Source organism: Bombina bombina, chromosome 6 (assembly GCF_027579735.1).
Source record: "Bombina bombina isolate aBomBom1 chromosome 6, aBomBom1.pri, whole genome shotgun sequence".
Taxonomy (NCBI): Eukaryota; Metazoa; Chordata; class Amphibia; order Anura; family Bombinatoridae; genus Bombina; species Bombina bombina.
This window is the reverse complement of record NC_069504.1, coordinates 1,036,006,336-1,036,021,047: the sequence shown is the minus strand read 5'-3', so window position 1 is coordinate 1,036,021,047 and position 14,712 is coordinate 1,036,006,336. Positions and strand designations below refer to the sequence as shown.

The 14,712-nt window shown below is 42.0% G+C and overlaps 1 protein-coding gene across 2 annotated transcripts in view; it reads right to left on the bottom strand.

Annotated features, from left to right (window-relative positions):
* The window catches only part of RNF145 (ring finger protein 145), a 356,711-nt gene that overhangs the window by 90,161 nt on the left and 251,838 nt on the right, over window positions 1-14,712 (bottom strand). For both annotated transcript variants that reach the window (XM_053718778.1, XM_053718779.1), the window contains exons 7-8: window positions 11,124-11,264; window positions 10,723-10,905 (exon numbers count right to left, since the gene is read on the bottom strand). In XM_053718778.1, the coding sequence (XP_053574753.1) occupies window positions 10,723-10,905; window positions 11,124-11,264 (324 nt within the window). The remainder of the gene's footprint in view (window positions 1-10,722; window positions 10,906-11,123; window positions 11,265-14,712) is intronic.

Genomic DNA, 14,712 nt, shown 5'->3' with positions numbered 1-14,712 from the left:
AAAGAAAGTGTTAGCCTTACTGGAATAAAATCAAAGAAATTTGGACCAAATAGAACCAAATAAATTTCAAAGAAGTCTTAACCTACCCCTTACCAGCCAAGCTGGAATACGGCACGTACATCGCAATATTAGGGAGCTGATTTCGAACTGAAAATTTTTTCAATTATAAACATGTTACTTGGGAAAGAACTCAGGAATTCGTTCCTTAATAAGAACAACCAAACTAGTATAAGCTTAAAGTTTTAGTCTTAGAACTCAATCTTGAAGCCCAGAGTAACAGTTAAGAATTGAATCCAATTATAAAACAAATAATTGATTATCTTAGAACAAAAGAAATATGGATTTTTTTAAAAATCACAAAATTCTTCTAGCTAAAATAGCTAAAGACATAGATTAACCCTCATTTGCGAAAATATTCAATAAAATGAAGACACAAATAAAATTATTAGCATGATAGTCCAGTTTAAAGGACCAGTCAATACAGTGGACTTGCATAATAAATAAATGCAAAACAACAAGACAAATGCAACAGCACCTAGTCTAGTAAATGTTGTCCCTTAACAATGCTAAAATGAAGCAATTGCAATATCCAAATAAATCACAGGACCAAGAAAAGTACCTGAAACTAAATAATTTTCCATAAATAAGATACAACTATCTAAAGGAAAATAAATACTATTTTGCTATAGAAACAATAGCATAATTAGTAGGAGTAGAGATAGCCCCAATAAATTGGAGAACCCTCCAAATTAAATTTAACTGCTGGCAAAGAATATAGTATAAAACCTTTGAAGAAGGAATAAAAGAAAATTCTCAGCCTATTCCATTCCCTAGTATGGGGAATTGGAAAGAAAACCTCTGAAAACACAGAAGAATAAATAGGCAGAAATAGTGTCAGCTAGTCTTAAAGAACTAGTTACCTTAATATCCAAAATAATCAACACCTTTTCAACAAAGAACAAATGTACTTTAATAATAAAAAAATAATAAAAAAGTAGATTTGTTAGTGTCAATATCTGATGAAGAAAATTCTGAAAGAGAAAAACATCATCAGAGAAGGATAAATCAGTATGTTGTTGGTCATTTGAAACTTCAATAATTAAAAAAGAAGTGAAAAAGACCTAAAAATTTTATTAGAAGGCACAAAGTCAAACAAAGCCTTTAAAATAGAATCAGAAAAATATTTCTTATACATAAGATGTAAGAATGGCAATATATAAAGCATAAATACTAATGGATTCTTGCATGTAAAAGTATATCATAATAACTTATTACAAACCATAGCTAAAGATAAACATTTATAAGATTTAAAATAAATTAACTTAGCTTTGGTAGAACTGAAACTCAGTTAAGCGTTTTTCCAGAAGTGGCTTCTGATTCAGGGTCAATCTGAGACATCTTGCAATATGTAATAGAAAAAACAACATATAAAGCAAAATTGATCAAATTCCTTAAATGACAGTTTCAGGAATGGGAAAAAAATGCCAATGAACAAGCTTCTAGCAACCAGAAGCAATAAACAATGAGACTTAAATATTGTGGAGACAACAATGACGATCAAATTTTTTTTAGCGCCAAAAAAGCCGCCCACATAATTTTGCGCCTAAATGCTTTTGGCGCCAAAAATGACGCCACAGCCGGTAACGCCGAAATTTTTTGGCGCAAAAATGTAAAAAAAATGACGCAACTTCCGGCGACACGTATGACGCCGGAAATGACAAGAAAATGTTTGCGCCAAGAAAGTCCGCGCCAAGAATGACGCAATAAAATGAAGCATTTTCAGCCACCGCGATCCTAACAGCCCACAGGAAAAAAGTCAAATTTTAAGGTAAGAAAAAATTTATTTATTCATATGCATTATCCCAAATATGAAACTGACTGTCTGAAATAAGGAACGTTGAACATCCTGAATCAAGGCAAATAAATGTTTAAACACATATATTTAGAACTTTATATAAAAGTGTCCAACCATAGCTTAGAGTGTCACAGAAAATAAGACTTACTTACCCCAGGACACTCATCTACATGTAGTAGAAAGCCAAACCAGTACTGAAACGAGAATCAGTAGAGGTAATGGTATATATGAGTATATCGTCGATCTGAAAAGGGAGGTAAGAGATGAATCTCTACGACCGATAACAGAGAACCTATGAAATAGACCCCGTAGAAGGAGATCATTGAATTCAAATAGGCAATACTCTCTTCACATCCCTCTGACATTCACTGCACACTGAGAGGAAAACCGGGCTCCAGCCTACTGCGAAGCGCATATCAACGAAGAATCTAGCACAAACTTACTTCACCACCTCCATGGGAGGCAAAGTTTGTAAAACTGATTTGTGGGTGTGGTGAGGGGTGTATTTATAGGCATTTTGAGGTTTGGGAAACTTTGCCCCTCCTGGTAGGAATGTATATCCCATACGTCATTAGCTCATGGACTCTTGCTAATTACATGAAAGAAATAGCTCCTTCTACTTTAGGCACAGTGCGCCATGAATCACAGCACAACGCTCCGCATACAGGAGAAACCGGAAGTCACATGACCGGCCGAAGATGAACTGTGCCACAGATAGAAAGAGCACAAAGTTAAACTTAAACGGCCGCATAACGTATGCACTAATGACACACTTGCACATGAATGATTAAAAAGTAAGCACACAACGCTTCCTACAAAAAAAAGGGACCCCTTGCCAAGTATTAAAGGGAAGCATTAGTAATAAAACACTCCTTTAAGTCTCTCTACAGTGCCTGACAATATACTGAATAAGAAGTCACTAGCTCCCCTAGAGTCAGTATAGTTGTTCAAATGTACCCTAGTCTTAAAAGTACCTAGAAGGCAAAAGCACTTACCTGTGGATCCAGCTGAAGGCAAATGATAGCTACTAAGGTGTGACCGGTACTCCACTGCCTGTCAGGGACCTGTAGTAAAAGAAAGACCAGAGTAACCAACCCTGGCTTTCTGCAAAGGGGTAGCAAATGTTAAAAGTAAAGCAGAGACTACCTTGCTGCCTTTTAACTGCTAAAAGCCACCACTACTCTTACTAAAGAGATTGACATGGACTTGGCTAGACCCCAATCTTTGCTTGCAGGGAAAATTACCCATAAAAGCATTAAATATCTTCAGACACCGACTTTGGGCACTTTCATTCATCAAAGTTTAGAAAGCAGCCGCTTTGTTTAAAAACTTACCTCTATCCTCTTCACAGCCGGAGCAGCTTCTTCTGCACGGAGATCCTCTCTTCACACGTCAGCGATGACTAATCCGGCTTCCTCCAATCACGGCATGGCCTCAGGCAATGTTACCCCTGGGGGGAAAGCCGTGATTGGAGGAAGCCGGATTAGTCATTGCCGACGTGTGAAGAGAGGATCTCCGGGCGGGGGAAGCTGCTCCGGCTTTGAAGAGAAGGTACGTTTTTAAACAAAACGTCTGCTTTCTAAACTTTGATGAATGAAAGTGCCCCTGTTTTTAATAGTATTTTTAAAAACGGACTTTCATTCATCAAAGGTTACCTTCACTTTAAATACTGAATTTAAACAATTACAAGGTTTACTAGAAACCTTAGGTTCAGTTTAATCCCTAAAGTAATTAAGGCCTCCTTCAAAAGAGAACTAATATGTTCAATCTTAAACAAAAAAGGAGAAATCGCGTATAACATCAGATGAAGACTCATTACCAGAGGAAGCTTCCCCATCTGAAGACATAACGGTATCCCTTCAGGGCACATAATACTAGTAGAAGGTAAATTCTGAACTGGCCTTTTACGCAAGGCAAGCAAGAGAGCGTCCAGCGCCTCAGAAACTGTAGTCCTGATGAATTTTTGCACACTGGGTGAAACATCATTAACATTCTCCTGTAATGGACAAACAGCAGGAGGGTTAATACCCAAAGAAGCAACATTAGGTTGGTCTGATTGCATTAATAAATTAAAACATGAGTCACATAAATGAGCTGGAGAAGGTACCTCAGCTCTTTTGCAATAAGCACACCTAATAATGGTAGAAAGGTGTTCAAGGGACTTTTTTGTTCATAAAACTTAGTTTGATGATGATGCAGTCTGTTGTGTGATTATTTTATTAGGTGCTGTTAGCAAATGTTTTTGTTCATTAAACTTAGTGTGATGATGATACAATCTATATTATTAGGTTTATAATGCAGTTTAGCATTTAAAGTCTTCATTTCAAAGCTTTAAAAAACAGAATTTATGCTTACCTGATAAATTACTTTCTCTTGCGGTGTATCCAGTCCACTGATTCATCCTTTACTTGTGGGATATTCTCATTCCCTACAGGAAGTGGCAAAGAGAGCACACAGCAGAGCTGTCCATATAGCTCCCCCTCTAGCTCCACCCCCCAGTCATTCGACCAAAGGTTAGGAAGAAAAAGGAGAAACCATAGGGTGCAGTGGTGACTGTAGTTTAAATAAAAAAATTTTTTTACCTGACTTAAATGCCAGGGCGGGCCGTGGACTGGATACACTGCAAGAGAAAGTAATTTATCAGGTAAGCATACATTCTGTTTTCTCTTGCAAGGTGTATCCAGTCCACTGATTCATCCTTTACTTGTGGGATACCAATACCAAAGCTTTAGGACACGGATGAAGGGAGGGAACAAGACAGGTACCTTAAACGGAAGGCACCACTGCTTGCAAAACCTTTCTCCCAAAAATAGCCTCCGAAGAAGCAAAAGTATCGAATTTGGAAAATTTGGCAAAAGTATGCAGTGAAGACCAAGTCGCTGCCTTACAAATCTGTTCAACAGAAGCCTCATTTTTGAAAGCCCATGTGGAAGCCACTGCTCTGGTAGAATGAGCAGTAATTCTTTCAGGAGGCTGCTGGCCAGCAGTCTCATAGGCCAAACGGATGATGCTTTTCAGCCAAAAGGAAAGAGAGGTAGCAGTCGCTTTCTGACCTCTCCTCTTACCAGAATAGATAACAAACAAGGAAGATTTTTGTCTGAAATCCTTAGTTGCTTGTAAATAGAACTTTAAAGCACGAACTACATCAAGATTGTGTAAAAGACGTTCCTTCTTCGAAGATGGATTAGGACACAGAGAAGGAACAACTATTTCCTGGTTAATATTCTTGTTAGAAACAACTTTAGGAAGAAAACCAGGCTTGGTACGCAAAACCACCTTATCTGCGTGGAACACCAGGTAAGGTGAATCACACTGTAAGGCAGATAATTCTGAAACTCTTCGAGCAGAAGAGATAGCTACCAAAAACAAAACTTTCCAAGTTAACAACTTAATGTCTATGGAATGTAAAGGTTCAAACGGAAACCCTTGAAGAACTGAAAGAACTAGATTCAAACTCCATGGCGGAGCCACAGGTTTATAGACAGGCTTGATTCTGACTAAAGCCTGAGCAAACGCTTGAACGTCTGGTACTTCTGCCAGACGCTTGTGTAACATGATAGACAAAGCAGTTATTTGTCCTTTTAAGGAACTAGCTAACAATCCTTTCTACAATCCTTCTTGGAAAAAGGACAATATCCTGGGAATCCTAATCTTACTCCATGAGTAACCCTTGGATTCACACCAACAAAGATATTTCCGCCATATCTTATGGTAGATTTTCCTGGTGACAGGCTTTCTAGCCTGAATCAGAGTATCTATAACTGACTCAGAGAACCCACGCTTTGATAGAATTAAGCGTTCAATCTCCAAGCAGTCAGACGTAGAGAAACTAAATTTGGATGCTTGAACGGACCCTGTATTAGGATATCCTGCCTCATTGGCAGTGTCCATGGTGGGACAGATGACATGTCCACTAGGTCTGCATACCAAGTCCTGCGTGGCCACGCTAGTGCTATCAGAATCACCAAAGCCTTCTCCTGCTTGATTCTGGCGACCAGACGCGGGAGGAGAGGAAACGGTGGAAAAACATAAGCCAGATTGAAGGACCAAGGCGCTGCTAGAGCATCTATCAATACCGCCTTGGGGTCCCGGGACCTGGACCCGTAGAGAGGAAGTTTGGCGTTCTGACGGGACGCCATCAGATCCAATTCTAGAGTGCCCCATAGCTGAGTCAGCTGAGCAAATACCTCCGGGTGGAGTTCCCACTCCCCCGGGTGAAAAGTCTGACGACTTAGAAAATCCGCCTCCCAGTTGTCTACTCCTGGGATGTGAATTGCTGAGAGATGGCAGGAGTGGTCCTCCGCCCACCTGATTATTTTGGTTACTTCCGTCATCGCTAGGGAACTCTTTGTTCCCCCCTGATGATTGACGTAAGCTACAGTCGTGATGTTGTCCGACTGAATCTGATGAATTTGGCCGCAGCTAGTTGAGGCCATGCCTGAAGAGCGTTGAATATCACCCTCAGTTCTAGAATGTTTATCGGGAGAAGCGTTTCTTCCCGAGACCATAAGCCCTGAGCTTTCAGGGAGTCCCAGAACGCACACCAGCCTAACAGACTGGCGTCGGTCATTACAATGACCCACTCTGGCCTGCGGAAACATATTCCCTGAGACAGGTGGTCCTGAGACAACCACCAGAGAAGAGAATCTCTGGTCTCCTGGTCCAACTGAATTTGAGGAGACAAATCTGCATAATCCCCATTCCACTGTTTGAGCATGCATAGTTGCAGTGGTCTGAGGTGTATCCGAGCAAAAGGGACTATGTCCATTGCCGCTACAATTAATCCGATTGTCTCCATGCACTGAGCCACAGATGGCCGGGGAATGGAATGAAGAACTCGGCAAGTAGTTAAGAGTTTTAATTTTCTGACCTCCGTCAGAAATATTTTCATTTCTACCGAGTCTATTAGAGTCCCTAGGAAGGGAACCCTTGTGAGAGGGGAAAGAGAACTCTTTTTGATGTTCACCTTCCAACCGTGAGACCTCAGAAAGGCCAACACAATCTCTGTGTGAGACTTGGCTCTTTGGAAAGACGGCGCCTGAATTAAAATGTCGTCTAGGTAAGGCGCCACTGCTATGCCCCGCAGTCTTAGTACTGCTAGAAGGGAATTTGTGAAAATTATGGGAGCAGTGGCTAAGCCGAAAGGAAGAGCCACAAACTGGTAATGCTTGTCCAGAAAGGCTAACCTGAGAGACTGGTGATGATCTTTGTGGATAGGAATGTGTAGGTATGCATCCTTTAGATCCACGGTAGTCATATATTGACCTTCCTGGATCATTGGTAAGATTGTCTCCATTTTGAATGATGGGACTCTGAGGAATCTGTTTAGAATTTTTAGATCCAGGATGGGTCTGAAAGTTCCCTCTTTTTTGGGAACCACAAACAGGTTTGAGTAAAAACCCAGCCCTTGTTCCACGATTGGAACTGGTTGGATCACTCCCATTGTATGTAGATCTTCTACACAGCGTAAAAATGCCTCTTTCTTTGTCTGATCTGTAGCCAGACGAGAAATGTGGAACCTCCCCCTTGGAGGAGAACCCTTGAATTCTAGAAGATATCCCTGGGATACAATATCTAATGCCCAAGGATCGTGTACATCTCTTGCCCAGGCCTGAGCGAAGAGAGAGAGTCTGCCCCCTACTAGATCCGGTCCCCTTCATGCTGTCTTGGTGGCAGCTGCAGGCTTTTTGGCCTGTTTCCCCTTATTCCAGCCCTGGTAAGGTTTCCAAGTTGCCTTGGGCTGTGAAGCTTTACCCTCTTGCTTTGCAGCCGAAGAGGATGAAGTGGGGCCGTTCCTGAAATTACGAAAGGAACGAAAATTAGCTTTGTTCTTTGTCTTAAAGGACTTGTCCTGAGGGAGAGCATGGCCTTTTCCCCCGGTGATATCTGAAATAATCTCTTTCAATTCAGGCCTGAAGAGGGTCTTTCCTTTGAAAGGGATGTTCAAAAGCTTGGATTTAGACGACACATCGGCCGACCAGGACTTTAGCCATAGTGCCCTGCGCGCCAAAATGGCGAAACCTGAATTTTTTGCAGCTAACTTAGCTATTTGGAAAGCGGCGTCAGTAATAAAAGAATTAGCTAGCTTTAGAGCCTTAATTCTATCCATAGTTTCCTCATATGAGGTCTCCGTCTGGAGCGAGTCTTCCAGCGCCTCAAACTAGAAGGCGGCTGCAGTAGTTACAGGAATAATGCAAGCAATAGGCTGGAGAAGAAAACCTTGTTGAACAAAAATTTTCTTAAGTAAACCCTCTAACTTCTTATCCATAGGGTCTTTGAAAGCACAACTGTCTTCAATTGGTATGGTTGTGCGTTTAGCAAGTGAAGAAACAGCCCCCTCCACCTTAGGGACCGTCTGCCATGAGTCCCGCACAGGGTCAGATATGGGGAACATTTTCTTTTCTTAAAAACAGGAGGGGGAACAAAGAGGACACCTGGTCTATTCCACTCCCTAGTAACGATATCCGCAATCCTCTTAGGGACCGGAAACGCATCTGTGTAAACAGGGACCTCTAGATACTTGTCCATTTTACACAATTTCTCTGGGATCACCAAAGGGTCGCAGTAATCCAGAGTAGCTAATACCTCCCTAAGCAAAACGCGGAGGTGTTCTAGTTTAAATTTAAAAGCCAATGTATCTGAATCTGTCTGAGGAGGAACCCTTCCTTGAATCAGAGACTTCTCCCTCAGACATCAAATCCCTCGCTCCAACGTTAGAGCGTTGTGAGGGTATATCGGATACGGCTACCAAAGCGTCAGAATGCTCATAATCTGTTCTTAAAACGGAGCTATCACGCTTTGCAGGTAACACGGGCAGTTTAGATAAGAATGTAAGAGAATTATCCATGACTGCCGCTAAGTCTTGTAATGTAAAAGGGTTAGACGCACTAGAGGTACTAGGCATCGCTTGTGCGGGCGTAACTGGTTGTGACACTTGGGGAGAGGCAGACGGGCTACCCTTGTTACCTTCAGTCTGAGAATCATCTTGGGCCACATTCTTAAGTGCAACAATATGATCTTTAAAGTGTATAGACATATCAGTACAAGTGGGACACATTCTGAGAGGGGGTTCCACCATGGCTTCTAAACACATTGAACAAGGATTTTACTTAGTGTCAGACATGTTTAACAGACTAGTAGTATACACAAACAGGCTTGTAAATCACTTTAATCAAATAAAAAACACAATTTGAAAAAACGTTACTGTGCCTTTAAGAGATAAAAAGAGCACACAATTTTACAAAACGGTGAAAAATGCAGCAATCCTTTTGAAATTTTCACAGTATGTACCTAAAGCCTTAATAAGATTGCACCACAAGTTGCAGAACGATTAACCCCTTAATGCTCAAACCGGAGCAGCTTAAAGCCAACACCCGGTTAAAATTACTACAGCACCTTGCCACAGCCTTGCTGTGGCCCTACCTGCCCTTAGGGATCAGATTTGGGGGAATATAGCTTCTTTAAGGCCCTCAAACAGCAGCAGGACCCTCCATGTGAAGCAGCATGAACTTCTCTGGAATTCTGAGTGCGCATCTGAGGTGCAAAATTAGGCCCCTCCCACTCTACTCCGGAGCTGTGAGGCCTACTAAATCAGTGTCTTGCAAAACGATTTTTCCTAGCTAAACAATCGATTGCCCTTAATGAGTGTCAACCAGTATATTAGCCCTATTATGTAAGCATTCAATTCCTTACTAAGTCTGTGAACATAGCTTACCCTCCCCTCATGGGGATATTGTTAGTCTCTTCTAGCATTATCTCAGTCTTGTCTAGAAATAAATGACTGAACATACCTTATTGCGGATCACCCTGCAAACTGTTCCCCCCAACTGAAGTTTTCTGGTACTCAGTCCTGTGTGGGAACAGCAGTGGCTTTTAGTTACAACATGCTAAAATCATTTTCCTCTCAGCAGAAATCTTCATCACTTTTCTGCTAGAGAGTAAATAGTACAAACCGGTACCATTTAAAATAAACTTTTGATTGAAGATAATAAAACTACAATTCACTTTACCCTCCCGAGAGAGACGCTAGTGCTTAGAGCCGGCAAAGAGAATGACTGGGGGGTGGAGCTATAGGGGGAGCTATATGGACAGCTCTGCTGTGTACTCTCTTTGCCACTTCCTGTAGGGAATGAGAATATCCCACAAGTAAAGGATGAATCCATGGACTGGATACACCTAGCAAGAGAAATAATGTATTAGGTGTTACTTATGTCAGTTTTGAGCGGGCCTGGAACCTAACTCCCTCACTTCCCATTGACTTACATTATAAACTGGGTTTCAATTTACAACTGTTTCGATTTACAACCATTCCTCCTGGAACCTAACCCCGGCGTAAACTGAGGGCTACCTGTACATACCTCTGAAAAGCACTGTACACTGAAAACCCCTCTCTCTCTCTCTTAAGAATCAAATGCACATCATTATTCGACCGCCTCCAGCGGAGGAAAAGTAAAGACTGAGGTATGTGTGAGGGGTTTTAGAGGGCTCTTGGGGTTTAGGAATCTTTGCCTTCTAGTAGTAGGGGAGAGTAATTCCCAGGAGTAACGGATTGTTGACTCTCACCACCTGTATGAAAAATATAAAAAGCAGCAGGACAAGCATAACAGCTTAACCTGCTTGCACAAAATCTCATCCTGATAGTTGACTGACACATACAGAAGGGAAAATAGAACACAAAGAGAAACCCACAAGTGATCATGAGTGATACCTAAACTGTTATGATTATAAAATATATCATGAAATTGGATTTTTCTGCAACAAATAGCCTTACAAACCCACATACATAAACACTTTCGCACCCCTCTTAGCACATAACAAATGTTGTGCTGACATCCTATTAAAAAATACATTTAAAAGAAAAAACCTACTTATCACGTGATGCACCAAGAGCAAGTACAATAGGGTCAGCAATCTCCAGCATAGACTGCAGAATAGAAGCCACAACAATGAACAGGATGATGCTGAGTAGGAAAGCTCTGTGTACCACCTGAAGCTCAATCAGCCCCGTCTGCACAGCAAGTATCAGCAGAGTCACTCCCTCGGTCATACCCCTGCAGAACAAAAATGGAATTCTATATTCTTTGGTATTTCCTTTTTAACTGGACAAATTAAGCTTTTAAATTATACCGTAATAATGTAAACATATTGAAATGAGGGCGGATACAAAAAATTCTTTACAATTAGGTTTTTATATTTTCCTTCTTTTTACCATTTTTTTTTTATACATAGTGGAAGGAACAAAAAAAACAAACAAAAAAAAACACCTTACCTGTTCATAACTGGATCATTTATGAATGCTCTGTATCCCTGAAGGTAGAATTTACATAGAGTCAGCACACCAAGAGCCACAAAGGAAACTGTAAAGACCAAACCCAAGAGAGAGTATGGCGTGCTGCAGCACTCTGCAATGCTAAAAAGACAAGGGGGAAATAAAACAAAATCTATTACATGTGTGCATTGTGCTTAAATTAGTTGTGACGGAAAATAAAGGATATGAATCTAGCTCATTATCTATAATACAGTAAACTGCAGAGATTTGCTAAAAAAGTAAATTTATGCTTACCTGATAAATTTGTTTCTTTTTTGACACAATGAGTCCACGGATCATCTTAATTACTAATGGGATATTCACCTCCTGGTCAGCAGGAGGAGGCAAAGAGCACCACAGCGGAGCTGTTAAATAGCTCCTCCCTTCCCTCCCACTCCAGTCATTCGACCGAAGTTAGGAAGAGAAAGGAAAAGCCAAGGTGCAGAGGTGTCTTTTATGACACGATGAGTCCACGGATCATCTTAATTACTAATGGGATTCAATGCCCAAGCTAGAGTCAAATTTGTAGAACTTTGAAAAAGTGTGAAGAGAAGACCAAGTTGCAGCCTTGCAAATCTGTTCCACAGAAGTTTCATTTCTGAACGCCCATGAGGAAGCAACAACCCTCATGGAACGAGCTGTAACCCTCTCTGGAGGCTGCTGTCCAGCAGTCTCATATGCAAAACGTATGATACTCGTCAGCCGAAGAGAAAGAGAAGTACTCGTAGCTTTCTGTCCCTTACGTTTTCCTGGGAAAAATACAAAGAAGAAGACTGACGAAAGTCCTTAGCCGCTTGAAGGTAACACTTTAACGCATGGACCACGTCCAAATTGTGCAGAAGCCTTCCCTTTTGAGAAGAAGGATTAGGACACAAGGAAGGAACAACAATCACCTGATTAATGATCCGATCAGAAACAACTGTAGGAAGAAATCCTAATGTAGTACATAAAACCACCTTATCGGAATGGAAAATAAGATAAGGAGACTCATACTGTAATGCCGAGAGCTCTGACACTCTAAGAGCCGAAGAAATAGAAACAAGAAATAAAAACTTTGCAAGATAACATGGAGGATTAACTTGTTTGAACACAGGCCGGATCCTGGCTAAGGCCTGACAAAATGATTGCACATCTGGAACATCCGCCAGACGTGTGGGTAACAAAATAGAGAAGGCCCAGACTTGACCCATTAGGGAACTATTCGATATGCCTTTCTCCAAACCTTCTTGGAGAAAAGACAAAATTCTAGGGATCCTAACTCTACTCCATGAGTAGTTCTTGGATTTACACCTATAGAGATATGTACGCCATATCTAACAGCAAATCTTTCTAGTTACAGGCTTACAAACCTGAATCATGGTCTCTATGACTGAGTCAGAAAACCCCCCAGCTTGGATAACATTAAGCGTTCAATCTCCAAGCAATCAGCTTCAGAGAAACTAGATGTGGGTGAAGAAATGGCCCTTGAATTAGAAGGTCCTTCTTCAACAGAAGCCACCAAGGCGGCAGAGATGACATGACCATCAGATCTGCATACCAAATCCTGCGAGGCCAAGCAGGAGCGATGAGGATCACCGATGCCCTCACCTGCTTGATTTGAGCAATGACTCGAAGAAGAAGCCAAACGGAGGAAATAGATATGCTAGAGAAAAGGTCCAAGGAGCCGCCAAAGCATCTAACAGTTCCGCCTGGGAATCCCTGGACCTCGACCCGTATCGCTGGAGCTTGGCATTCTGTCGGGATGCCAAGAGATCTAATTCCGGTAGAACCCACCTGAGAAACAGGCTGGAGAACACTTCCGGATGGAGTTCTCAATCCCCCGGATGAAAGGTCTGCCTGCTCAAGAAGTCCGCCTCACAGTTGTCCACCCCTGGGAAGTGGGAATGGGCCTCCGTCCACTGTATTATTTTCGGTTACCTCTGTCATCGTTAATGAACTCCTCGTTCCTCCCTGATGATTGATGTATGCCACTGAAGGTATATTGTCCGACTGGAACCTGATAAACTGGACCGTGGCTGGGGCCAGGCCATAAGAGCCTTAAAGATCGTTCTCAGCTCCAGAATGTTTATAGATAGAACAGACTGACTGAGACCAAACTCCCTGAGCCCCTTTAGGGAGCCCTAGACTGCTCCCTATGTGATAAGGTTGGCGTCTTGTCACAATCACCCAAGATGGTCTGCGAAAGCAGGTTCCCTTGGAGAGATGATCCAAAGACAACCACTATTGAAGAGAATCCCTTGTCTCCTGCTCCAGAAGTATTCGAGGCAACAAGACCGCATAATCTCTGTTCCGTTGCTTGAGCATGCTGAACCAAAACACAGCAAATAGTAATCCCAAAACCCTTGTGAAAATTCTGGGAGTTGTGGCAAGAACGAAGGAAAGAGCCACAAACTGGTCGTGTTTGTCCAGAAAAGCAAACCTTAGAAAATTGATACGATCCCTGTAAATGGGAACATGCAGGTACGCGTCCTTTAAATCCACTGTTGTCATAAATTGACCCTCTTGGATCAAAGGGAGAATGGAACGAATAGTTACTTGAAGGACGGTACTCTGAGAAATTTGTTTAGACTCTTGAGATCTAAAATTGGCTTGAAGTTCCCTCTTGTTGGGAACCATGAATAAATTGGAATAAAATCCCAAACCCTGTTCTTGCACCGGAACAGGAACGATCTCTCCCAGGTTGGAAAGATCTCTTACGCAGAGTAAGAATGCCTCTCTTTTTGTCTGGTCTGCAGACAATCTCGAAAACAAAAACCTGCCTCTGGGAGGAAAACTTTTGAACTCTAACCTGAACCCCTGGGACACTATCTCTAATGCCCAGGAATCATTATTTGCCTCTCAAACCCAAGCCTGAGCGAAGAAGGAAAGTTTGCTCCCTACAAGACCCGGTCCCGGATCGGGGGCATGCCCTCCATGCTGTCCTTGATTCAACAGCAGGCTTTTTTGGATTGTTTTCCCTTATTCCAAGATTGATCGGGTCTCCATGCAGGATTAGTCTGTTCCTGTTTGAAGGCAGTAGAGGAAGAATTTCACTTGAAGATTCGAAAGGAACGAAAATTGCTCTGTCGTCCTTTTCCCTTATCCTGAGGGAGGAGACCCTTACCTCCCGTGATGTCAGAGATAATCTCCGACAGGCCAGGTCCAAACAAGGTCTGTCCCTTGTAAGGAATAACTAAAAATTATGAATGTATGTATGGGGTACTTGTAAAGTACGGCCAAGCACCTGTAAGGGTCTGCTCATCCTGTCTACCTCAGAAGGATGAAACATTGGGTGGACCTCGCAGGGGACTGCACCTGCAACCCTTGGGTTGCTACAGAACATAGCCACACAGTGCCTTAGCATGCTGAGTTATCTGATAAGGTACAGAAGCTTAGACTTAGAGGACACATCCGCAGACCAAGGCTTTAAACATAATGCTCTGCGAGCTAGAATAGAGAAACCAAAATCTTTGCTCCCAGCTTTGATTAACTTGAAGGGAAGCATCCGTAATAAAGGGAATAGCCAGTTTAATGGTGTTTATCCTATCCTGGATAACACTCAAGACGTTTC